This window comes from Desarmillaria tabescens, assembly GCF_030435595.1.
Source record: "Desarmillaria tabescens strain CCBAS 213 chromosome Unknown EV420scaffold_51, whole genome shotgun sequence".
NCBI classification, from domain to species: domain Eukaryota; kingdom Fungi; phylum Basidiomycota; class Agaricomycetes; order Agaricales; family Physalacriaceae; genus Desarmillaria; species Desarmillaria tabescens.
Window position 1 is genome coordinate 129,999 of NW_026848350.1, and position 23,474 is coordinate 153,472.

General features: G+C 47.8%; 9 protein-coding genes across 9 annotated transcripts; 4 read left to right on the plus strand and 5 right to left on the minus strand.

The window, feature by feature from the left end:
• Positions 1-21: 21 nt before the first annotated feature.
• Positions 22-1,131, minus strand: EV420DRAFT_1484437 (uncharacterized protein; the record flags this gene model as incomplete). Its single annotated transcript, XM_060470076.1, has 1 exon — positions 22-1,131. One exon carries the CDS (start codon positions 1,129-1,131, stop codon positions 22-24), a length of 1,110 nt encoding a protein of 369 aa, XP_060325353.1.
• An 89-nt stretch (positions 1,132-1,220) lies between these two features.
• Positions 1,221-3,365, minus strand: EV420DRAFT_1721044 (glycoside hydrolase family 5 protein; the record flags this gene model as incomplete). The annotated part of the gene is made up of 6 exons (XM_060479757.1): positions 1,221-2,090; positions 2,150-2,850; positions 2,903-2,999; positions 3,056-3,138; positions 3,195-3,214; positions 3,274-3,365. The coding sequence occupies 6 exons, from the start codon at positions 3,363-3,365 to the stop codon at positions 1,641-1,643; spliced, it is 1,443 nt and encodes a 480-aa protein (XP_060325354.1). The 3' UTR covers positions 1,221-1,640.
• Positions 3,366-4,452: 1,087 nt separating this feature from the next.
• On the minus strand, positions 4,453-7,132 carry EV420DRAFT_1751657 (uncharacterized protein). The gene is made up of 20 exons (XM_060480376.1): positions 6,648-7,132; positions 6,510-6,592; positions 6,421-6,455; positions 6,316-6,370; positions 6,229-6,256; positions 6,145-6,174; positions 6,080-6,089; positions 5,986-6,029; positions 5,905-5,930; positions 5,796-5,855; positions 5,730-5,741; positions 5,659-5,674; positions 5,567-5,606; positions 5,332-5,514; positions 5,241-5,266; positions 5,167-5,175; positions 5,085-5,112; positions 4,970-5,027; positions 4,697-4,917; positions 4,453-4,651 (listed from the first exon to the last, which is right to left on the minus strand). The coding sequence occupies exons 1-20, from the start codon at positions 6,695-6,697 to the stop codon at positions 4,610-4,612; spliced, it is 1,056 nt and encodes a 351-aa protein (XP_060325355.1). The 5' UTR covers positions 6,698-7,132; the 3' UTR covers positions 4,453-4,609.
• Positions 7,133-7,539: 407 nt separating this feature from the next.
• On the plus strand, positions 7,540-9,546 carry EV420DRAFT_1277122 (cytochrome P450; the record flags this gene model as incomplete). Its single annotated transcript, XM_060468004.1, has 10 exons — positions 7,540-7,644; positions 7,706-7,769; positions 7,835-8,156; positions 8,204-8,322; positions 8,375-8,520; positions 8,575-8,686; positions 8,765-8,827; positions 8,880-9,102; positions 9,160-9,417; positions 9,465-9,546. The coding sequence occupies 10 exons, from the start codon at positions 7,540-7,542 to the stop codon at positions 9,544-9,546; spliced, it is 1,494 nt and encodes a 497-aa protein (XP_060325356.1).
• A 94-nt stretch (positions 9,547-9,640) lies between these two features.
• On the minus strand, positions 9,641-10,518 carry EV420DRAFT_980581 (uncharacterized protein). The gene is made up of 5 exons (XM_060484242.1): positions 10,483-10,518; positions 10,293-10,351; positions 10,192-10,240; positions 10,087-10,144; positions 9,641-10,034 (listed from the first exon to the last, which is right to left on the minus strand). The coding sequence occupies exons 2-5, from the start codon at positions 10,320-10,322 to the stop codon at positions 9,860-9,862; spliced, it is 312 nt and encodes a 103-aa protein (XP_060325357.1). The 5' UTR covers positions 10,323-10,351; positions 10,483-10,518; the 3' UTR covers positions 9,641-9,859.
• A 4,232-nt stretch (positions 10,519-14,750) lies between these two features.
• Positions 14,751-15,722, plus strand: EV420DRAFT_1484443 (uncharacterized protein; the record flags this gene model as incomplete). The annotated part of the gene is made up of 2 exons (XM_060470077.1): positions 14,751-14,916; positions 15,358-15,722. 2 exons carry the CDS (start codon positions 14,751-14,753, stop codon positions 15,720-15,722), a joined length of 531 nt encoding a protein of 176 aa, XP_060325358.1.
• Positions 15,723-16,508: 786 nt separating this feature from the next.
• On the plus strand, positions 16,509-18,402 carry EV420DRAFT_1484444 (uncharacterized protein; the record flags this gene model as incomplete). Its single annotated transcript, XM_060470078.1, has 2 exons — positions 16,509-16,681; positions 16,728-18,402. The coding sequence occupies 2 exons, from the start codon at positions 16,509-16,511 to the stop codon at positions 18,400-18,402; spliced, it is 1,848 nt and encodes a 615-aa protein (XP_060325359.1).
• A 1,100-nt stretch (positions 18,403-19,502) lies between these two features.
• Positions 19,503-21,815, minus strand: EV420DRAFT_1573014 (mitochondrial carrier domain-containing protein). Its single transcript, XM_060474370.1, has 14 exons — positions 21,607-21,815; positions 21,481-21,555; positions 21,415-21,419; positions 21,273-21,355; positions 21,203-21,222; positions 21,103-21,151; positions 20,836-20,938; positions 20,736-20,776; positions 20,578-20,688; positions 20,341-20,410; positions 20,211-20,287; positions 20,155-20,161; positions 19,890-20,097; positions 19,503-19,831 (listed from the first exon to the last, which is right to left on the minus strand). The coding sequence occupies exons 1-14, from the start codon at positions 21,626-21,628 to the stop codon at positions 19,809-19,811; spliced, it is 894 nt and encodes a 297-aa protein (XP_060325360.1). The 5' UTR covers positions 21,629-21,815; the 3' UTR covers positions 19,503-19,808.
• EV420DRAFT_981079 (signal recognition particle, SRP9/SRP14 subunit) lies at positions 21,607-22,676 on the plus strand. The gene is made up of 5 exons (XM_060484245.1): positions 21,607-21,934; positions 21,993-22,061; positions 22,124-22,400; positions 22,450-22,583; positions 22,635-22,676. Exons 1-3 carry the CDS (start codon positions 21,863-21,865, stop codon positions 22,373-22,375), a joined length of 393 nt encoding a protein of 130 aa, XP_060325361.1. The 5' UTR covers positions 21,607-21,862; the 3' UTR covers positions 22,376-22,400; positions 22,450-22,583; positions 22,635-22,676.
• The last annotated feature ends 798 nt before the right edge of the window (positions 22,677-23,474 follow it).

Here is a 23,474-nt window from a genome sequence, read left to right on the forward strand (position 1 = left end):
TTGTGTTTGGCTCAAGTCACATCAATCGCGCTGATCTCCTCTCCTGATCGGCAGGCGTGGTCTCCTCGTTGCTGATTCCGGAGTGCACGCAGCGTAGTGTCCACCGGGATCAGAGATGCTAGGCGACGGCATTTGGATGGTCTCCATCACCGGTCGGCGATTCGTGGGCAGTGTGTTCGACCGCGGTCGTGGCCCGTGAAGGACAGGTGTCCTAGCGATCTGGACCCGCGACGGAACGTGTTTAGAGGTGGAAGATGGACAAGCAGAAGGGACAGCGGGAAGTGGACGAATAGACCGTTGAGACCCCGAACGAAGATGTTTAGGGATGGGTGGGACAGGCGGTATATCCGAAGACGGTTGAGCGGCAATGGAGAGACTTGGCGCATTTGAAGCACCGGGTACCTGCAGAAACGGCGACGAAATTTGCTTCGCCAAATGTTGTTGACCAGGCGGCACTCGCTCGGTCATGGGCGATTCAGGACTGACGCCGTACATTTCCAAAATACTCCATGTAGCTGAAGCTGAAACGACGGCCGAGATGGGTGAGGGAGACGGAGAATGCACAGTGATTGTGGTGGTGGTTATGTCCAGTCGTGGAGCTCTTGCTGGTGTTAGTGGGATACTCTGAGTGGGGGGGACTTCAGTGTCTGGCGTCGATGGTGGTGAATTCGTTGTTGGCGAAGGCAGAGCACGGAATATGTTTCCATGAGTCCAGAGCATGGACATCCGCTTGAGGTCAATGGGCAAGTCGCGTTTCGAAGGCTCCATTATCGATACAAGCGAGAACCGTTGTTCGTCCAAGTTCCCTTCCTCTTCCTCGTCCGCTACGCTCTTCCACTCGGTCCCCGCGGGCGACGTTGATTTAGGCATCAGCCTTTGCCTGCTTGTAAACGGTCTAACTGTGAACTCGAACCCTCCTCCACCAGGCTCCGATGGATGCCACCCGGGAGAGATCTCGCCGTCCTCAACGTCATCCACAAACCATTCGCTCTTCGTCTGTTTACCTCCCTGACCATGTCTTTCCCCATCTCCTTCTTCTTCCTTGTCTCCACCGCTTCTCCCCTCGGGCGCGTTACGCGAGGCTGAATGAAAATAGACAGCGTTTGATGAACGGCGCCTTCCCTTGAACATCGGTGAAAGTGCGAGTTGAAGTCCTGTCGAAAAGCTGCCTGCAGCTTTTGAATGCGAGGCACCAGGTATAGCGTAAATCGATCAGTATAAAACTGATCAGTAGCCGCAAACCCCTGTTGTGATGATGTAGGCGTCTGCGGGAGCTACACAGGGAGGGTTGATACAGCTGTCATGGAGAATGCATCGCCATAGCGTCTTGAAACACGCACTCCCAGCAAGCCGAGATCCGATGGTTCTTCAAACCAAGGAGGTGAATCCTTTTGGTACGGATTTATCAAGGCAGCACTCGAAGGCCAGATCAAAGCAGTCAATACACAGTGCTAAGCTAAACGGGTTCGGCCAACCTGCGCCGTTCTGCATTTTGATCCTTCATCGACTACCTCTCATCTCAGCACTCCTTTACAATGGAAATAAGCACAGCTTCTTGATTGATGAAATCACTACGATTAAAAGTACAGATACGTCACTTCGAATTACCTCGACCCTCGAGACGCAATTGAGCTGAATTGTTATGCCGCTGTTTGACTTGCTCTGGCATTCTCCCTCAGCACGTCATTCAATCCCTCCCTCTTCAAACAGCTCTCGAAACGGAAGCTTTTGGCAAGCTGATCCAATTCTTCTTCATCCAAGCCGCGGAATATTTCTGCCCATTCTCCTACCAGGAACTCAGCAACCAGCATAGTACGTGTTATGCGCGTAACCCTATCCTCTAACGTCCAAAGAGGGGGATATAGCTTCCTTCTCGTCTCATCTGGAACGGCGTCTACAATGTGATTCACGATGGGATCATAGATGTGCTTGACGTCGGAATCGTCTGCGCCCCAAGCATCAGCCGCTAAGCGATGCTTCTTGAGTAAGAATGGTCGCAGTCGCTCCATATAGGGCGTATCCGGGTTTACATACACCATACCTTGGAATCCGATATCTTTATACAGCCATATCGACCAGCTCAGCATATCCTGTGAGAAGCAAACAATTGATCGAAACTCAGAAACAGCAAATGGATATCCTCACAAACCTTATTGTACAACTCCAGCTGGTCTCGCAGAACCATGTACCTTGCCTTGTTTATTTCGTCTGTTGCATCACCATCGTACTCTCTCCTCGCATACACGGGTCCCCATTCGCCGTTCCATACGCACAGCCTCCGCTCATCCATCCAGCGCCGCTTCCTTTTGTACACCGCTTGTAGCTTCGCTTTTTGTTCGTCGCTCCCCACATAGACCTCTTTGCTCTTTGGAAAGCCATACAACGAATAATCGTGGATCGCATACGCCACGTTCTCTCCCCATCGCTCCTTCACATTTTCCGGAAACTTTGTAAAATCTGAAGCAAAGGTGTTGCCATCTAAAAAGATAATGTGATTCGGGTCAACGGATTTGATTGCGATGCACAATCGGTCGTAGACCTCCACCAAACGGGCAATTGTCGGGTGAGGATCAGCGGGCTCGTTCATAAGATTATACCCTGCGATCCATCCATTGTCTTTATAATGGGATGCAATTTCTGTCCATAACCAGACGAAACGATCCTGGAAGTCTCTGTGATTCCAAAAATTGGCGATATGCGTTCCCCCGTCCGCATGCCATCCACCGCTCTGTGCACCAGGAGCGGTATGTATATCAATGATCGTGTAGATAGAGTGCTTCGCGCATAAGGATATGACACGGTCGAGATGACGAAAACCCTCCTGTTTGAGGATCCGAGGATTGGAGTCATCTATGAAAGCCAACATCGCACCGCAACAGATCCAAGAGAAACTGGCGCTTACCTTCAAAATGTCTGTAATTGACAGCGATTCGAATACAGTTCAAACCTAGTGAGCGGAAGAACATCGCATCTGAATCCGTGAAAAAGTACTCTAAAAACTAAACGATATCCATGGTTCAGATGTACCCTTTGGAGGAGCTGGGTAATCGCGTACTTTGTCAAAGAAGAAATTCGCCTTGTTTTCGCCAAGAACATCATTCAAAGCATCTCGTATTTGGAATTCGCATCCAGGATAACCTTGTTTCGACTTCTAGTGACTTACGCCGCGACAATGGGCAAAAGGTATAATGTACCTGAGATAAAGTTCTCCATACTGGGAAATTTTCATCGCTGAGCGCGAACGCAGATCAGATAGAAGAGGAAAAGACAAACCACATCCATCCGCATAAACCAGCTCCTCGGAGGACAACTTGATCATTATTAGAATCGACGAGCTGCGTTCCCTTGACCCTGAGGGAAGACATAGTGGGATTCAAGATGCGAACGCATCTTTGCTGAGCATTCCTCACGATATAGGTCACCTGCAGTGGAGTGAGAAAACAAAGCCTGGTAGCCGGAAAAGCACGGAAAGGATACGGATTGCAAAGCCGGTACCGGTATGTGCCCTGTTAATCAACTTTTATTGGTGACACTTTTGCAGGCTAAATTCTGCCCATTCTGCCGTTGCTCATGCGACAAAAGAGTGAAAAGCAAATTTTGGTTTGTCTTCCATCCTACGACCTATTTGGAGAATTATGACTACTTGCTGTCGTTATCAAGTCGTTATCTCCAATGACGTGCATATGTCGTTTTTCCAATCAACACTGACTGGAACTTGAGGTCGATATCTGTAGTATTCATCAAGATACGATCTTTCGAATGATTTACAAACATCCAGTTTTGGCCAGCTTGGAGTCAGGAACAACCGACAGAGGGGCCAGACTACAAGTTGATATTAGATGAAGCTGTCCCACACATGCTTGCATGATCCAACCGACCATATGGTGTGGGGCCCGACTGCCCTGGCAACTCAGGTACTCAATGACGATCTTGTAGGTACAAGACAGATCTGAAGCTTCTGAGCCAATTGACTCTGAGCCGAGCCGAGCTAGAGCACCTACCCTACAGTAACCTCATCCTGAATGACATATACTACTTGTGGTTCTCTGACAGAGAAGTTCTGGTGCAATGCCTCGTCATCGAAGGATACGAATTAAAGGGCGCTACATCAATAGCCAATTCGTCTTCGAAATGTCACTGTAGGACCTTTTGTCCCTTCTACGTATTCGAGTTTGTCGATGCCAAGAAATGCTTCACATCGCCGATGGGTTTAGATGTAGCAGATATTGTTTGACTGCTGTCAACGGAATCTCTTACCTTTTATGTTCTCTCTGATACCCTAGCATCATCCGATTTTTACGGCCACACGCTCTCACCACTAGCTACACCTTCAGCCCCGAGTGGATGTGTTCATCACTGAGATCGAGGGGCTCCATATGCTTTTATCGTAGAGTCGGACGGGGCTTTATTAGTTTAGTGACAACGGGCTTAATTCACACCCCCAAACCTATTAGCCCACGTTGAGCAAACCATAACTCTGATATATATTTACGTGAACAAGCTACTCGTGACTATATAGGAATAATATAGGTTAAATCTGATTCTGACCTGGTAAGCCGATAACTGAGTCGAATTCACTATTCAATCAAGTTGTCCAGCCTTCATATGATTATGATAGAGATGACTTCGACGGATTAGCCAACGTGTTGACCTAAATATCTTCAGACATGCACGTGAAGCTGCGCAAGGGACTTACGAGTGAATCGTCATCCTGCTTGGAATCGCTTGCTTCAACATCCTTCTGGGTGGAAGTTTCAATCCTGATGGAAATGTCAGGTCTTTGCACATTCGACCCCGAATTGCTACCCGGAGAGAAAACAACGTTTGGTATGGAAAGGAGCATATGGTCAATGTCTTCTGTTTGTCCACGAATTGTGTTTCGCCCATTCAAGGACGCTAAGAGCGAGTTGGCGTACACTAGACGCATCGTGGTCAAGTCGATGCATTTGTTCCAAGCAGACAAACTCACGACGGCCGATGCAAAAATACCACGACGCGTAGATAAGTGTGTGCGAAGATATTGCGAGCTAGTAATGATGCAAGTTGATGAGAAGGTCTGATCAGCCGGGAAACAGCAATCATACCGATAGCAATGCGCCTACTGCGCAAAGGCTGGAGTTGACATCAGCGGAATTTATGAGATCAGAAGATATGCTGTGATACTACCTCGTCAAACTACATGTCAAGCACGTCGAAGACCTGTCAGAAATATCATCATGAATTGAGTTAGAATCACATACAGTCCAGTGTTCACAAAAAAGAAGGTCTTCATAGAGATGAGTGAGTAGTGCGAGTGAGCAGTGCGTCGTTCGAATATCAAAACGATCTCACCAGCTTCGTTATCATGGTATCAGATCTAGAAGAGTACCCACGAAATAAGGATGAGGCCCCGAGCTGATTGAAATACTCACGTTCGAAATCCCGTCTTTGATCCTTTGGAGAATTATACAGAGACTTGCCTGAAATAAGAACGTCGGCGGCGGCGGAAATGCCATTGATTGATATAGTGAGGGGCTGATGTTATGTTGAGCTGCTGTACATTGAAATAACGTGCAGTGGCACGAACCGAAATATGAAGGAGATCGGTATAGGTATGTCTCAGTAACCTGATCGTTGGGTTTATGAGGTGAGTGACTCGAATGATTTGATCGTGCTTACGCTAACACTACCCACACTAAAGAGATCTAAGTAGTCAGAAAGAGATCTTAATTTGAAGTATCACCACGAACCAGTGCCGCATACTGGAAGTAGCGTATTAATTCAAGCAGCATGAGAAACTGGAATGATATACTCACTCGAGTCGGCTATTATCAAAAACAAAATTGTGCCCGTTAGCAGAACGCTTTTCCTGCTAACTAAAAGCAAGCTCAGAGTGAAGGCGTGGAGAGTGGAAGTACGACTCACGACGCCACACGCGGACGGTATAAAAACTGGCGGGTGCTATTTTAGTCTATTTTGCCCCGAGCGGAAGTGGAAGGATCCCACCACTGAACCAGAGATCCTGTGACACCAGTTGGAATGGCCTCCACCTGGAAAGCTTTGAGTACAAATGATAGTCGATCGTAGAGGAAGCACTTGCAATAACACTCCTATCATCAAACTAGTGAGTAAACAATTCGAGGCACAGGAGTCCAGGTTACTGACCACACTATGCGAGTAAGGACAGTCTGGTCACTACATATAGCGATGATTGAGAGGAGAATCATTGATACGGCAGAGAAAACATACTAATAACCCGTTATTAAATAGTAGTATACTGCAGGAAGAGCGGTCATCGGTTACGAACAACACCGAAGATGCGTTTTGTAAGCGTACTTGTGTGGGTGATGAACAGCATGTGTATTAAATCAAAAATAATGGTTGCCGCCACCTGGGCCGAAGTTAGTCAACATGCGCCTTTACAAGCAGAGGCTTATTAACCAATGACTTGAGATACCATACGTCTTTGGGGTACTCTATGGATGGACCATCAACAAACTGCATCGCACAGAGGAAACCGCGCTACTCACGACTGTAGTAGTATAAGGTCTGGACAACAGATATACCAAAGAGAATCGCGCTGACGACGACGCCTATTAGCATCGAGCCCATGCTATCCAATACAAGCTATGAGTTTCAACGACCAGGTCTGTTTGATGAAGACGTACGTGTCGTCCAATGGGACATGTTGTCCAGGACTCTGAAGGGTAGCAGGCATGGTAAAGAGGCAAGGGTATTTTTCCTAGGCCAGAGGAAGCGACGGGAATTGGAAGCATTCTTCCTCTTTTATTATCGACGACCTTCGAAGATGACGAGAACAACTTAATGAATCACTGGTTGGGCCTGATAGCATGTTGACAGAATACTCGGAATACCCCAGAAGATGATGGCACGCTTGAACCAAGGGGGTAAGTCCTTGAGCGTGGCTAACGAAAAGGTCGCAAATATATTACACCGCGCCTAGACCGCAATCGGGATACATTCACAAAAGTTTTTGCGAAGACGAAGAATAATAATGGAGTGCTAGAAACTTTGGTCGGTTCTAGTGAGTACTTAGGGTCCATGTGAGGGAAGTGAGTAGTTCATATCAAAATGAAAAGTATGCGATTCCGAACCTGAGTCGGCCCTGAAGGAAAACCACGTGGCTGAGCCGACCAACTTGTTTGGACCAACAAGTTGTAACAAGGTGAAACCAACATAACCAACCGATGCCTCATTGGATGATAACACAAAAAGCTTCCAGAGTCGAGATTATCTCTATGTTTCTGTTGTTTATTCAAGGTCACCGGACAGGTTTTTGGGTCTTCGGCGCCTATCAATTCGTTCCTGACCTACTTAGGGCTGCTTTTGCCATCCGTCCCTTCGGCATCTAAGGTGTTGCCACTCTCCCAGAGATCTGATGGACTAGTAACGGATGATTCATTCACTTACGATAAAAGTATGTAGTATCCCGGCCCTGTGGCGATCGAACCACACATAACTCGCTTTGGCATCTATCGATAGCAAAAACCTAACTCTATGTCTCTCAGGCTGTCCCTCTCTGTCTTAGGCCCCGCGGCTATGGGCTTAGCTGTTGCTCTCTTGGTGGTCTCTCGTATCGTCTCTCATCGAAGGTCCACCGCCCCGAACCTCCCTCCTGGTCCAAGAGGATTGCCCATCATCGGGGTACAGTCATATCTGTTCACTGTCACTCCACGACTAATATCTGCTTGAATCCTTTTACTAGAATGTACTTGACATGCCGAGCAGCAAGCAATGGCTCACGTACGCTGAATGGGGCCGTCAATACGGTCCGTAATTTATGGTATATCCTGAACAAAATTTTAGCTTGACTGCTTTCCCTTCATCTTCGTAGGAGATATATGCTCCGTCACACTTCTTGGACAACCTTTGGTTATCCTCAACTCTGCTCGGGTAATGGAAGACTTAGACCGAAGGGGCGCCATATATTCAGACCGCCCCAAACTCGAGATGGGTGGAGAGCTTGTGGGTTACTCCAAGACTGTGGTGTTGATGCCATATGGAGCGGCACTCAGGAACTACCGCAAACATATCGCTCGGCTTATAGGCTCCGCTAGTGCCGTAGGGAAATACTTTGACATCGAGGAAGAGGAAACGCGCAAGTTTCTACGTCGACTTAGCACGTCTCCGGGTGAGCTGAGTTTACAACTTCGAAAGTAGGTCGTTTCGTATACTATAGAACCCCTGGTCTGAATTACAGCAGGCTGTCTGGTTCACTTATCATGAAGATGACCTACGGTATTGAAGTTCTGGAAAATAATGATCCCTTCATCACGCTAATTGAAGATGCCAATGACAACTTCAATATTGCGTCTACTCCTGGTACGTTTCAGCTATCTTATTTCCATCCGTTACTTATGAACTACGGTAATAGGGAATTTTCTGGTCGACGTCTTCCCCGCTCTTCGTTTCTTACCGGAATGGTTTCCTGGCGGTGGATTTAAGACTTTAGCCCGGGAATGGGCCAAAGCGTTCAACGATATGATCGATGTTCCCTATAAGTTTGCATGGCAACAGATAGTAAGTTTACGTTACGCGGTGAACATCATCCTTCTGAAAACTATCCATGTCTAGTTAACAGGAACAGCACCCCGCTCTTTCGTCTCAGCCGCACTAGAGAACGAGGAAAAAATCACCCCGGACTACATAAACGAAATCAAGCACACTGCAGGATCTCTCTACGGCGGTGAGTTCCTGATTTAATTCGACCTTTGATTTTGCCATTTCCGCTTTCCCTGATATTCTGGTATCCTGATCTTCTCAGCCGGCGCGGATACCACGGCGTCCGCCCAACATGGTTTTTTCTTAGCAATGATCCTGCACCCCGGTGCGTAATTCAATCTCAAATCTTGTGATCTCTCTGTTTTAACACTCCGCAGAAGTACAAAAAATCGCCCAAGCAGAGATTGACACGGTCGTAGGAACCGGCAGGCTGCCAGGCTTTGCGGACCGTGAGCACCTTCCTTACGTCAATGCTGTGGTCACAGAATCGCTTCGATGGCACAACGTAGCGCCTCTCGGCGTTCCCCATTGTGCTACAGAGGATGGCCTTATCGATGGATACTTAGTCCCCAAGGGAGCTATCATCATTGCGAATCTATGGTTCGTCTCCAATCTGTCCTATGATCGTACCAGCCATTCTAATGTTTCCTGGTGAAGGAACATGCTGCACGACCCGGAAGTTTATCCCGACCCATTCACCTTTGATCCCAACCGTTACATGGGCAAGGAGACACAGAGAGATCCTCGACACGTCGCTTTTGGTTTTGGGCGTCGTGTCTGCCCTGGGATGCATCTCGCGGACGCGTCATTGTATATCTGCATAGCGATGTCCCTGGCTCTCTTTGATATTACGTATGTGGTTGAGGACGGGGTCCCGCTGGTCCCTGTACACGAGAATACGAGCGGGACCATAAGGTAAGGATTCCCTTTAAAAATGAGGATATACACTGAATTTATGTCAGCCACCCTAAGGAGTACAAGTATAGTTTAAAGCCACGGTCAGCGAAAGCGCTCTCTGTGATCTCAAGTTCCCAGGTCGCTTGAGTGGGAGGATTCAGATTTACCGTCAAAGTTCTATCTATAAGGAAGCAATCACTTGTTATACTTCATTTATTGGCATCCAACTAATTCGCTGACATCGGCAACGTCGAGAAACCGTTGGGACAGAAGTTTATTGATCATATGGACAAAGTAGTAACGTATCGACTATCCTTCTTACACTTATATTTGGACCACAAAAAGATAAAGATTTGCGATTAAAGTATCTGTCTTGATGTCATTTCAATCCTACGGTAGGGAAGTATTCGTGTGCCCTCTGAGACCTTGCCGAACTTGAGCACGCGCTGCATCGCATCCTCTATGAGGAGAAATGATGTTGTACAGACATCAGATGGTAACGGGGATGTATGAGGCGGGACAACAACAATTGCATCTGCGACTCGCATCTCGCAAGGAACAAATTGAAGGCGACGTCGAACCCTAGGACGTGCAATTTTAGAGGTGCGCGGCGGAGAATCATCGGAAAGGGAAGACTGAAAGAAAAAGTCAATGAAAAGGTCCACAATTGACAGTCAGAAAGCATACGTCGAGAACTGTACTGTCGTCGGAAACAAATTCACCATCCCAGTCCTGAGACCTGAGGCTTCGAGAGGTCAAAAGCGGGGAAAACAGCAGGCGAGGAAGAGAAACCTGAAGAAGACATAATGCAGATATGCGGCAGTGTGTCAGCTGAGAAGAACTTCAAAAGGCGACATTTTATATGAAAAAGAGAGAACGAATGCGAGACATACGGAACAAATAACAAAGATTGACATGGCCATGGCGGCTTTGTAGTCTGAGACAAAATATGCTAGGGAGTTTTGGGTGAGTGAGTATTTTTTGATGGATGTAAAAAGCAGTGGTGCAGAAGAGACGGTAGGTATTTAGTACTCTAATATATTGTAGCACCGCTCGGTGTATTGTCCAATAAATTTGACGAACTCAATAATATTAATGTCGGATGGTCCAAGCAAGGTCTAAGTGGCAAGAGAGAAAGTAGGTCCGTGCCGGAAACTGCCGGCCCCAGATGGAGTCGAACTTGCACTTCAAGTTCCAACATCGCTGCTATTTTTCTCCCTTCACTTTCAGGCTTCACCGGTCACCAGCGGCTATCGAGGATGATGATGTTCAATAAGCGTGTCATGCTTAATGAAGAAGAATTTGCTGAGCCTAGGTTCTTGCCCGACAAACAAGAACCATGATCCAACCGTAACTTTGCTCAATGGCGATCACGTTCAATTATACCTTCCTGCCTGTCTCACAAAGAAGCAAACATGAACGCTAGGTTGGTTTCCTTTCTTTTATCATCGTAACTCCAAGGTTTATGGACCTTGAAGCGCAAACAACGCTGATGCCTTTAGTCCCGCGCCTATGATTATTGAAGATCCGGTTTCACTCGAAAAGATAAAAGGGGTCCACATAATACTGCAACTCGGTATCAGTATCTCGAGGACAGACCAACACAAGCCAAGGTATTCAATCGTCGTCGTTACATCAACGTAACTCAACAATCTTACTTAGCCTGATGGCTCTTCCAGCCTAGATGCAGGCCTGTCACGGTTCGGCGGACAGACATATTTCAATGATTCAAACGATCGCATCAACCAACGTGTCGACGGTTTCTATCACAGTCCATAAATTTTTCGATGCACCTACGATATATCTCAGAGGATGGCTATTCTTACGATGCTGCTGTTAGAGGTGTGAGTATTTTATCATATTCCTGCGAATCCCATTATATTCACAGCCAGTGACAAGAGTCTCATGCTCCGCGACCCTGCATTCATCTCCTCTACCAGGTACGTGTCAGGTGTTGCTACTATACTGATAAAATGCTGGAAATGGCGGTTACCAGAACGCTAGCGCAAGATGGTAACAATTTGGAGCACACGTGCTTAAGTTGCCAGTGATTGGGATTCAGAAAGCTCAATTTCTGTACGACACTGAGCAGGGCTTACCGCATCCCGCAGTGTCGAATGCTCCATGTCTCTATAACAACGGTACTGGTCGTGACTGATATCCGCTCTGTCGATCTAAAGTGGCCACGACTTGGTTTGCCTGCTTAGATATTACACAACCTGACTCAGAAGCGTCTTAACGTTATGCTCTTTATGTGCAAGGAAGGCATATTTACGCCACTCTGTCCAAGCTCGGAGCCAGTCAACCTGGAGTACAATTCAGATGTCTATCAAGTATCGTTACCGAAATTTCTACCCCAGCCGAAACTTGAAGAGTCTCGGATATTTTCAAGTATTGAGCAAAGGACATATTGGTGATTCTCGACCGACAGGAGCGAGCACAAGGCCAAGCGTAATCCCACGTATGACCGCGCCCCGATTGTTATTGCTTGCCTAGAGGTAGCAGCGGCGTTAACAGGAACGCGTTTCTTATCGATGATTCGCCTCGAGACTCCTCTTCGCGCACCCTTGCCGGTTGTTATATGCTGTATGACTTGCGTAATCGTACCAGGTCGGTCTCCTGACGTTATATCTCGTACGATGTCAGTTCACTTTATTCCAGAAAGCAAAGGATGCGCGAAGGACGCCTAACAATCATTCCCAACCAAGTCCATATTACGAACTACGACTTCTAGAATTCGTCTAACTCGAAGGTCGATCAGCCATATTTCGGTCACGATACGGTGCCCTCCTTTGTCGCGTCACTAAGTATCCTGTAAAAAAGTTATGGGAGCACATGGGCCAAAAGTTCACTCGGCACAGGACATGATCCATTAAAAATAGAAACTGACATCTAACTACCAAGTCCAACAGGCATCGTCCGTAACGAGTTTTGCCAGGGTATACACTTAGGTAGGCTCTGTGCAATTCAAAATGTTTGTAAGCCCTAAGTATTCCTATGCACTCAGTAGCTCAATGCTCGGATTGGTATCTCAGACAGTTGCCGTGCTCGATTTTTGCATCATGAAGGTAGCCACGCAAATTTGGATTACTAGTGACCAATCGGAAGCCATGTCTTGTCAACAGTGTTATCTAAGTCTCGCATCAGTAAACCGCCTGCAGACAGTGTCTACTTTTGCCTACCATCCAGCGTAATGTGCACATCTAATCCTTCCTCTCCCATCATCTCCAACCAGTCCAACACCGCGTCAGTCAACTTTGATCTCCACATCTGACATGTTACTCTCACAAACCGCAATAGCGATCCAACTCCCTCAGATACTCGCAGTGATTCTGTAATCTCCATCAAATAAGAACGATGAAATATCGGCAATCCAAGTGAAACGTTCCCAGCGCGGAAGCAGCACGTTTTCCGGGACGTGAAGGGTAAGCATTCTAAACAATGGATTTTATTCTCTCGTCCGCTGAATGGTTCCTCAATGGTCAGATCCGTGATAGCGCTTGCGGCTAGGAGAGCATTGAAGTGTTCTTTGGGGTCTCCCCCGGCACTGCTCAATCGTGTAAGCCCGCACTCCGAACGTTGAATGAAACCTTCCAATGCGGAAGCATATAAACCTCCGTTATCTAGGTTTGGATCCAGACTCTCTAAAGCCGGGAGAATCAAGTAGTCAAGTAACCTTAGATCCCACAGACGCAATGAGCGGCAAATCATAGATAGCCAGACTCTTTGCATCTTGGGGGTAGTGCCACTCGATGCATAGGATCTCTAAGACCTCAAGGTTGGGGGTGTTAATCCAGAGTTGGATGAAATGGTCGATGCTGCATATATTTTCTGTGCAAAATGTCTCAACAGGGACCAGGGGAACAAGTTTGGTATTACTTTGCGCGTGTGTCCCAGATTTTGTGACATCTCGGAGGCCGGTAGTGTTCCCAAGTGAGTAGGATTCTCCGCCTGTCCTATCGATATCCAAGATAAGGTCAATACACTCCAATTGGTGCAAACGGCCCTTCACCTCGATAAAGGGCGAATATACGTTGGAAGTAATGAAGCACTGGGCACTCCTCTGGCGAGACATTCCCGGAGCAAGCATCGGTAAAAGAAATTCGTTGTCGTTGTAGCCTTCTGTGAAGTATGGAAGATGGATACCGGGTGCTGGGCTAACCGGATTAACACCGTTAGATCGGACCGGTGATGCGAGGGTGGGTCAGATCCGCTCATAGGAGCACAAAATTTGTCCAGAGCTCTGGACAGGCCAGGGCCACTGCTCGCCAGCTACGGCAGACGTGCGACAGCACGTAAAATCCATCCGTGAATCGTAGAATATCGAAGTTGTTGTCGAGTGTGTAAAGTAATATTTCTTTGAGTGACTCGGCCGGAAGATAACGGACAAAGGAGCCTTGTGAAAACCAATGGGTATGTAGGTGCTTGTGCTTCTCTGAATCATCCAAGTCAGATTGCTCTTTGAACCGACTGGGTATCTGTTCAAGCAGCTTTTGACATAAGCTGCCTGGGAATCGGAGGAAAGGTTGTTGGTGTCTGTAAGAGGACCGCCATCGGGATGATTGCTACTGCAGAAATTTCAGAACCGCCGCGAACTCAAAGAGGTGGGAAGATCACTCGCACCGCAAAGCTCGGACTTAAAGAGAATCGCTCGGAACGATACTCACAAGACCCGTAACATGGTCTATCGCGGCCTTACAGCAGTAGGCCTGTAAATATTTTCGACCAAAATAGACCAAGGAAGCATCCACCCACCCTGCGGAGATGTGCATAGACCTAAGTTCGACCTCGGAACGCTGGGTTGGACAATCTTTGCCAACTTGCACCAGGAAAAACATGTAGCATCTGATGCCAATCTTCGTCACCCTGGACTGTCCCTGACTTGCAAAATTAAGTGGTGTAAATCTACAGACCTGAAGCTCCCGGCTGCGAGCATATACAACAGCAGTCTGCATGAAGTCGGAACGGTGCTCTACACCGCCGTCTGGGATTAATCTTCTCGCAGTGATCCAACATGAGCCAGGGCCTAGGTAGCTGAGTTTCGAGTCTCGCGTGGTTCTAGGAGGTATCCGAGAACTTACCGAGAACCACGGTGACCTTGGACCTTAATCCCGAACTACTGAACTATTAGTATTCAACTCAATGCAGCTGCGGATTTTCCTACATTCGGATAGTGATAAAAAAAAAATCTCATGTGATGTTGAACCGAACCTTGATTGATGTGGACTTGAAGTCAAGAGATGCGTTAGGAATGTTCCCGATGTCGAGACGGACACAAATAATCAGATAGGTGGTCAAAACAGTAGCAAAGGTTTCATGCAGGGTTTTAGAATTGCACGGCTAGCTAACCGATGGTTGCGGAAGGAAATCAGCGTAAAGTAACCATCATCGCTATCACCGTACCTTTCCCCCGGAGAAATGGACTGAGTCAACACACTTCTACAAATGCCATCCGTGCGAAGAGAACGATGAGCTTTGGACTTGGGAAAAACAGAGCCCGGCCGAGTAGCGTGGCAGGTAAGTAAGGTTGAACTGGAGGAAACTGTACCTGAGAGAGCGCAGGAGCCGACGCTGGGAAGAATGGATAAAATGTGCACAGAAATTGTTTCGCATTGAATTTCTCGTCAACCATTATTGCGCACCAATCGGTGTCACAAAATCTGAATGCTACTATACGTAGAATCATCAGTTGATGAACAATTCTAATGAATAGACTGTTAAAACTGACCGTACGTTAACTGGATGGAAAGCGTTCCTAGAACATAATATCGGATCAGCTGGAAGCCCCTCCTTTTGTTAAAGTTCGGGGGATTGCATGTTTTTGGTCTAAAGACAGATATGCCTAACTCGGTGTTTGATCATGATGAGAAGTAGATCCAGGGAGGCTGTTCGTAGCCACGAGCATTTGGCGTTAAGGTATATATATATATGTGGCACTGCGGTGGTGGTATCACGTAGAGCCCTGTAACGATATCGATGATGCGCGTAGCAAGAATCGAGCAGAATACTTTGAGGGCGCCAAGGCACAACGATTACGCTCCGCCATCACTGTTGCCTTCGTGTCGGCAGGAACGGGGAAAAGGGGTTTAGACCAACGTGTGAATCAGTCTATGTTACTTGTCATTGCGTCGAATCCCCCTTCCCCTCGAGAGACTAGGGCAGAGACCGCAGTTGTGACATATCTGCGACAATGCACGACCAACCGGTTAGTACCATTTACCAATATTTTGCACCCGAAGGGCTTCTTTAATGTGACAGGCCGAGTCTGGCCCGGCTTGCAATTGCGAAATGACTTTGCGTTCGAACTGGAGTCTACGTACTAGAGCATAAAGCGGCGAATCCCCCGACCGCCGTATACATATATGACCGGACGTCTGTCGAGTTTGTCGGGACCGACTTGAAGTTACCTCATGATCCCCAATAAAGAACAAGAAATTTCATCTGTATTGAATTGGAGAAGTGAGCCCTATAGCTACGCAATGCAGGCGAAATCTTACCACGCGAAGCGTTTGTTATGAGAGATATCAATGAAAAGTGATTTCATTCCATGCTTCTGCCGTAATCCAGGAACAGTTAAGTATCTGCCGTGTCAGAAAGTAGGTTGTTCTGAAGACGAGTACTTACATTAAGAAGGACTGTCCAAGAGCGCAACGCAGTATCGAAGTTAAACAAACAACGTACAGGCGCTTGAAACACATCTGAAAATTACGAAAAGATAAGGAAAGAAGAGAACCGCGCCGACTGGCAGCGTGCATTCTTCCACCAGAACGTTCGAAATTGATACCTTCGGATATTCGCCGAATATAACCCCGTGCAATAGCTCTGTTTTCAGGGAGTAACTGAGGATATCAGAGAGAGGAGCTTGCTGTCTATACTTTTTACATATTCTTTACCGGCAAGGAATAGGCGGAGACAGATGTTGTACGTTGTCATGGTATTACGACCCTTCGATGGCTTTCCGATTTGGAACCTGTCACAATTGTGACGTCAGTTTGGTCAATATGGAAGGTATCTCACTTTACAAGGTTAAATTTCGTTTCTTCACTGCCCGGGCTGGCTTTGGCAGTTTTCACTGTTTCCACTACACTCTTTTCCCGTCTTTCTTTTCCATGTCGAGGGACGATGAACGGAGACGAAATAAGGCAGCCGTCGACAATGTCGACCAAGGCTACGCCAGTCATTACGAGACCGACTCCATCCCCCCTTCCAACGGGCGACGGTCTCGCACAAAGCTACTGAAGAAGAAGAAATCATTTGGCACGGGGTACGAAACTGATGATGGGTATGCATCTGCTGCGCCGACGACGCCAAAAAAAATCCAAGTCCAGGATTTTTCGGCTGGGCACGAGGTCTAAGACCAATCTCCACGAGCCGTCTCCACCACCTCTTCCTGAGCCGCTACCTGTTTTCCGTCTTCCTATTGCTGCTCGTTTTGCTACTACGCTTGGAGATCTTAATGCTGGTGCAAACATAGACCCACCGTTGCCCCCACCCGTACTACCATATGCCTCCAATGATACCTCTACAATTTCTTCGACGCCATCACCTTCCATCGCTACGTTCAACGGGTACAGAGAATTTGACAGGGACTCCATCGATGGTCCGGAGTCTACTGCTGACCACGTGGTAGCTCCGAGCGTTTCCCATAGCACAACCTCTCACAAATCCACGAGACGGGTCGGCGTTAATTTCGCGAGCAGTGACAGCAGTGATCACCATGGAAGCTCAAGTACTAGCCATTCCATCTTTTCCAAGCTCACTGCATCCTCCTCCGCCTCTTCCACGTCTCAGAATAAGTATCCTCCTATTTCGTACCCACTTACTCGTTCTCCATCTCCGCCGTCACCTACGCTTATTCAAAGACACCAGTCTGGTAACAAGCATATTCCCGAGCCTCTCTATCCCGAGAACGTTGGGCGCGGCGCGTCTAAGTCGCCGGATATTTCCCCGGTATCTGCGGGAGGTTGGTCGCCATACGTTACCATCCCGACACCTGTCCCCGTCGCTGAACCTTTACCTGCTCCTTCCCCGAGCAAACCGCGTCCTTACTTTTTGTCACGACGCGTAAATTCTCCTGTACCGGGAACTGGGCCAACGTCAACGCCCAAATACTCGGTTTCAGATTCAGGCCACCTGACTGTTAATGAAGAATCCAGACCACCAAGTAGTCGCTCTGGTGCTTCCGGAGAGGTGGTACCATCCATGCATTACATTGTTCCATCTCCACGATCACGGTCCCCCCTCCCGTTACCACTGCAGCCCCCGCCGACTCACCTACTATCTCATCACGAACTTCCGCCGCCTAGCCCTCCCCCAACGGTTCCCTTGCCGAGAGTCCCTAGGGACCAAGACCAGGGTTATTTCGCCGTGCAACAGCGTCAGAACAGCCAGTATGTTGTTTCACCTCCGTCCGTCCCGAAGAGAGGGAAAGAGGCACCGTTCCCTTCGCGCCCTATCAACACCTCGGCCAACCAACCAGGGCTTGAAGCACGTGTCAAGGTGCGGCGGTACAGAGATTTGTACGCGCTACCTAACAGTAACGGATGGCGCGAGGAACAGCCCGCCGACGATGATACAGACCCTATGTATGATGTAATTGCTCGGTTTAAGCGGACATCGGATCATTCGAGTTCTGGGGAAGACATACGCGTTGCTCTCGACCGTAATCAGTCCCCGGAAGCTATGCACAGGAATAATCAAATTGATGATTATGATTCGGACGACTACTCGCGGTATCAAGAGGAGGACAGGAGTGTGGGACGGTCAGCAATGTACCAGTTGGACCGTGGAGCGTCGTCGATGGGGAGACTCAGCACATGGAGTGGGGACAGTCGAGCCAGCCTCATGGATCTCGAGAAGAGCGAAGCGGCGAGACAGAGGTTCGTCAAGAGAATTGAGGCCATGTTTGATCAGAACGGGAGGGAGTTGCCTGGGTCTGAGATTCCTCCTGTCCCGAGACTGCCAGAGGGGCTGCCGCGTAGACGCATGCCGTTGCGGTTTTGAACTATTTCGTAAGTCCCTTTCATTAGCCTACGTATGGATGTGCTGACTGGGGCATACAGGTTTGTATTGGGATACTGTGGTGTTTTCGAGGTTTTGTCATACTGTACATGTATTTTTGGTCTCCCCCCCACTGCTTGCTCATCATATCCATGCATCTAATCGCAGACAAGCTGGTACCTGATCTACACTCATACACATTCGTTCCGCAGTGCATCCATCTTGTTTTTGATAGGTAACAGCTCCACTGTCATTGTATACCAATACTACCACCACGCTCTTTTGTTCTCTCTAGATGTTCATGGGTTACGAGAGTTGTTGCAGTGCATTGATTTTCACTATTCCGTTGTAATTGTCAATCACCAATAGTGCGAGGTAAAGTTTTCTCATCACTGAGTACACCAAGAACATAATGAACGCTAGGAATTGGTACACATTTCTTATATGGCTTATTCTTGCTTCTTTCTGTCGTCACTGTCAGCAGTAACGTAAACGATTTCGACAGAAATTTGTCGACCTGAAGTCTCCCAATCAGACTATGGGAGTATAACTGTAAGTCAAAACCCTTGACTCGACTTCTCTTGAACGACTTTGGTCAAACGTGACCGTCTCGTAACTATAACCGGACACAACAGACGTCAATGTTTCACCGCTTGCTGCACCGCTTTCCCGCTTTTCCAGTTGTGGCAAGAGCGGCGCATTGACGGCGGACTGCGGCCATCAAGCTCACTAAAGAGTACTGTATTCTTCGAGAAATTCTGTCCGCCGCTATTGATTACTTACTATTTACAGGCCCGAGCTGGAGAAAAGACTGGCTACGACAGTGACGTCGAATTCTCACCGATCATGACAAAATATCCGATCCTAGTCATGCATCAAGTTCATAATCTGTACAAAAAAAAAAAACAGCCTCCGCCGCACGCGCCCTTCAAGCCGGCCACTTAATATTCACGGCAACTCAAGGACCACTGAAGCTCGTTTCACTTTACGGCTAGTCACCAGGAACGCGGAGCAGGAGAAGCAGAGGTCGGATCGTCGCTTTCATTTACAGTACACAGTCCTTGATCCGTAGCTATAATTCCTACAGAGATCATCCACAAAGAAGTCCGAAGTTTCATGTTATTTATTGCTACGTAGCTCCTTGTAGACAAGCTAGATCAATCACACGCAGTGCACTTTGATGTGGTCCACAACAGTGCCGGTGGTTATACGGAGGGGTTAGCCCTACGCCTAACGCCTAAGGGCAGTGCACCCCGTACCTCCTTCCCCGTACAGACCACAGGATTGACATTCAGTTTCTCCGTATGAAACCTCAGGCCCACACGTACTATGCCTATATAATAATAACATTACTGTTCGATGAATCAAATCAATTTGAACGTGAATATCATTCATCTACTCTCCTATACCTATATGTAAGGCGGTCCAAGTGCTAGGAAAGGAAGGACAGTTGTGAGAACCCGGAACTCTAGATCAATGTAAAAGATTACCTTTTCTAAAGACCCCCAGCGTGAATTCTACGACAAGCAGTAGTACTCCTCCTCCGGGAGCCAAACGGAGCACTTTGGGGACGAAACCTTTGTACAGAGCTGCTGGACCTTCTTCCCTGAAGATGGTGACCAGAGCAGGGTATGTCCAGTTATATCTGGGAGTAACACCAGGAACCTTTGCAGCACCTTGAATACGGGACTTAACAACCTATGAATAAAAATTTAATGAGCTGAAGCCGGAGTTGATCCTGAGATAAATCATTACGTCGAATCTATGGAAGAGCGGTGAGCAGTGAGCATGTCAGGTGAAAGAAGACATACGGAGTGTTCAAAGCAGTTCCAGCAAATCCTCCTATGGAGCCAGAGATAAAGTTGTTCAGGAGCTCAGATTGTTGGTTCTGCGCGGGACATTGAACAGATGCAGGGGGAAAGGCATAGGGAAGTGACGAACCTCTGCCTTGGGCAATAATGCCCGCACCTGGAAGATGCAACCGAAATAGCCTCCGTTCCAATAAAGATGCCTAGAAGACCGATTAGTGTTAGTATCGGTCGGTATCGGAGTACAAGAGGGTCAGGTGGCCCGGAATTAGAATACAAACCACCCGGCTACGAGACCGGGCCGCTTTTGGTGGGATTCCGTACTCCGTTCCATTCCCATGTTCTCTGGTAGGATTTGAGAGAAACTTGCCTCCAAAAAGTTGCCTCCATGCCAGCGTACAATCCTAAAACACCCTCCTTCTTGATCACTTGGGAGACGACATCCATTGGGCCCTTAAAGGTGCTGGTCTTATCTTGAAGTCTGTTCCAATTTTAGCATTGATCGGGACCCTTGAACGCGCCTCCTACTTGATCTTGACGAGCTCAAAGGGTACAACAACAAAACTTTCCTGCATGGGCAACAAATTGACATATTAATGGTGCCAAATGACGCGTCGAAAAGACTTACGGTTGCACCCGCGCTACATCCGGTTAACACCGACAGAGGTTGTGTCATTTTGGTCTCCCCGGTGAGCCCTAGGTAGGTCTTGCCCCAGAAATCATTAGCTGCGCTGTAAATAAGGTGTTAGAGTGGATGTAAGAGACCGGAAAGCCTCTAGGTGGTCGTGGAGACAAGGACCGAGGCGCTTTAAGCACACTGATCCATTTCTCCATACTTCGCGCCTGTCTCCGCGGACGCTCCAGAACCAGAGAGTTTCCGTAAAATGCAACGCACAATTTCACAGCACGCTTGGGAGCCTCAAGGAGTAGAGGCGGTACCAAACCTTGAGGAACATCAGGTGAATGCAAAAGAATATGAAGTTAGGGGTACTGACCTCTGTACAACCGTCCGACACTAAGGAAAGCTCAGTTAGTGGTCGTGTGCCAACGGTCACTATGACTCACCCCTCTGCCTTGATAATGCTCTTGAAAGTTCCTACTAAACCATGTTGTGACTTCCCAGTTTCCAGCTGCATACGTGTTTTAACCTGTCACCGCCGATCAGGAAATTATTTACCCCACACGGGGAGATAGGGTCATGACTCACGACATCTAGTTAAAAACAGAATGGATGAGCTTAGAAAAATGAGTATTTTGAAGAAAGATGGCATACCGAGGGGATAGAAGGTCAAGATCTCTGATACACCAGCGATAGCACCTGCAGCGAAATTTGCCACGAAAGGTAAAGCTATTGTCTGCTGTTAGCTAGTCTGCCCGTAGAAAGAAAGTTAATACTCACCCTTCTTCTGCTCTGTCGACATATTAACAGGCCAGTAAAATATGGGCGCCTACAAGAGGTCCCGAGCGTCGTCAGTGATGGGAGAAAAGAACGTAGAAATAGAGACGGAAGACGGTATCCGCGTGAATCGACTTAATCCGCTGTGACCGTGACGAACCGATTTAGCATCATCTCTTTGTCATCGTGACGCGTGACGTACAACCTCCTTTACCTCTGTCTTCCTCATCGCGCACGGTGACGCGGCCTGGATGGTGCGATGGTGTACATTCAGTCCTGGCAAGAATATCAAGATGCAGCAGAGGCTCTGTATGCAAAATCTCCTGTGACCGTGTGTCGTAGCTCTTCCTTGGATGTCGGATCTTGTACTGATGACCTCATTTTCGCAGACGCGGTACTGCGTGAAATGGAAGGCATCCGAAGGAAAGCTTGTGTTGAAAATAACGGATAATACAAGCGTGCGTACACTAAAATCCCAAGCTTATGAATATCTGTCTGATGTGCCACGTTTACCAACCAGTGTATCAAATTCAAAACTTATTCCTCCATATTCCTCAATAGGTTCGAAGCTTTGAATCTGTCGTTGATGGAAAAGATGCAAAATAGACGAATGGTTGTGGAACCCACGCCTGCTCAATCATCGTCGCATGTCGTAGAAAAGGTTGAAACCGCTGCGGCGTCTGCGGTATCACCGTCGAGTACTACTCCAACACCGTTGACTAGCGGAGGAGGGGTGAAAAAGAAGAAGCCAAAGAAGAAGAAGGGAGGGTGACAGGCTGAATGTTATTTAGATTGCGGTTAGTCCAACTTTCCGCGTTCGTATCCATTGAAATTGACATTGTACAGGTTGTGATAGACGGGTCCTGAACCGTACGTATTCCTCTACGCCTGACTTTGCGTCTTGTTCGGGTCATTCATCGTTGTCCCTAGTCCCTTAGTGCGAACTGTACTGGCGGACTTTGTGATGTGATTAGTATTTGGTACGTGCTGTGCTTGTTACCCTACTCCGGAAGCGCTAATGAGACGAACAGAACGCTCCATCATTGTACTAGCGCCACATTCTCAATAGTAATGGATTGAGATGCGCCTAAGTTGTGTGTCCCTCCTTCTGCTACCGACCTGATCTTTGCACTGCCTGCACCTAAGATTTGCCTTTCAATGCTTCTTCAACGAAAGCGGATCCGGGACAGAGATTGACTATCATCAATATTCAACGGCCATCTGTTCCATCACATCCATGTTGCCTGGACAACTGTAGCGTCTATCTTTGTAGATGCGACCCAGCTCAGCCTTGAACATGACGGGTTATTTTTGTCCCATTACGCTTTCAAAATCTTCTGTCATTGATGTCGGAGTTGTTCATAGGTTGTCGTTGACATGCCGAATCATCTTTTCCTCGTGGCAGAAGGGGAGGGTGCTTGTGTATCCCCTCTCAAACACAATCGAAAACCCCATCATTGACCCGGCACTGGTGAATCACCACTGTGACGGCCGTCGACCAGGCAGCATCGCCTCTTTGACTCGTGGGTTCACGGCACAGCGTTCGGACCCTGAGAACAGAGTAATGTTGCTGCTTAATTCTTTTGAACTTTTTTCTCAGTTGGGGATTAGGTATTTCCTCCGTTCATGACGGAACACCAAATTTTATTCCGTTTTCCTCGACTCCTCCTTAGCTTGTGGCTTGATGGTGGGATCTTTTTCTTTCTAGGCTAAGGCTGATGCAACGAGGTCCGGTCCACGCATGAAAATGTGATCCGTACTATTGACGCCACTTCCAGGCGAATCGAGCTGGTCGGTCCTGAGAGCCTGATTGATCACACAGCCACGGGTTCTTCGGCCCCCGAAAGGCATGCTCTCTCGTCGAGGATAAT

Coding starts and splice junctions, on each gene's coding strand:
- EV420DRAFT_1573014 (XM_060474370.1), bottom strand. CDS start 21,628: ATGTCGACAGAGCAGAAGAAGG. Junction 21,223..21,272: donor AGCATTATCAAGGCAGAGGG/GTGAGTCATAGT, acceptor AGCTTTCCTTAG/TGTCGGACGGTTGTACAGAG. Junction 20,689..20,735: donor TTTGAGCTCGTCAAGATCAA/GTAGGAGGCGCG, acceptor AAATTGGAACAG/ACTTCAAGATAAGACCAGCA.
- EV420DRAFT_980581 (XM_060484242.1), bottom strand. CDS start 10,322: ATGGCCATGTCAATCTTTGTTATTTGTTCC. Junction 10,241..10,292: donor CAATCTTTGTTATTTGTTCC/GTATGTCTCGCA, acceptor CGCCTTTTGAAG/TTCTTCTCAGCTGACACACT. Junction 10,035..10,086: donor ACGACAGTACAGTTCTCGAC/GTATGCTTTCTG, acceptor TTTTTCTTTCAG/TCTTCCCTTTCCGATGATTC.
- EV420DRAFT_981079 (XM_060484245.1), top strand. CDS start 21,863: ATGGTGTACATTCAGTCCTGGCAAGAATATCAAGATGCAGCAGAGGCT. Junction 21,935..21,992: donor ATGCAAAATCTCCTGTGACC/GTGTGTCGTAGC, acceptor TCATTTTCGCAG/ACGCGGTACTGCGTGAAATG. Junction 22,062..22,123: donor AAATAACGGATAATACAAGC/GTGCGTACACTA, acceptor TTTACCAACCAG/TGTATCAAATTCAAAACTTA.
- EV420DRAFT_1751657 (XM_060480376.1), bottom strand. CDS start 6,697: ATGCCTGCTACCCTTCAGAGTCCTGGACAACATGTCCCATTGGACGAC. Junction 5,028..5,084: donor CAGTAGGCGCATTGCTATCG/GTATGATTGCTG, acceptor CATCATTACTAG/CTCGCAATATCTTCGCACAC. Junction 4,918..4,969: donor GTATTTTTGCATCGGCCGTC/GTGAGTTTGTCT, acceptor CGATGCGTCTAG/TGTACGCCAACTCGCTCTTA.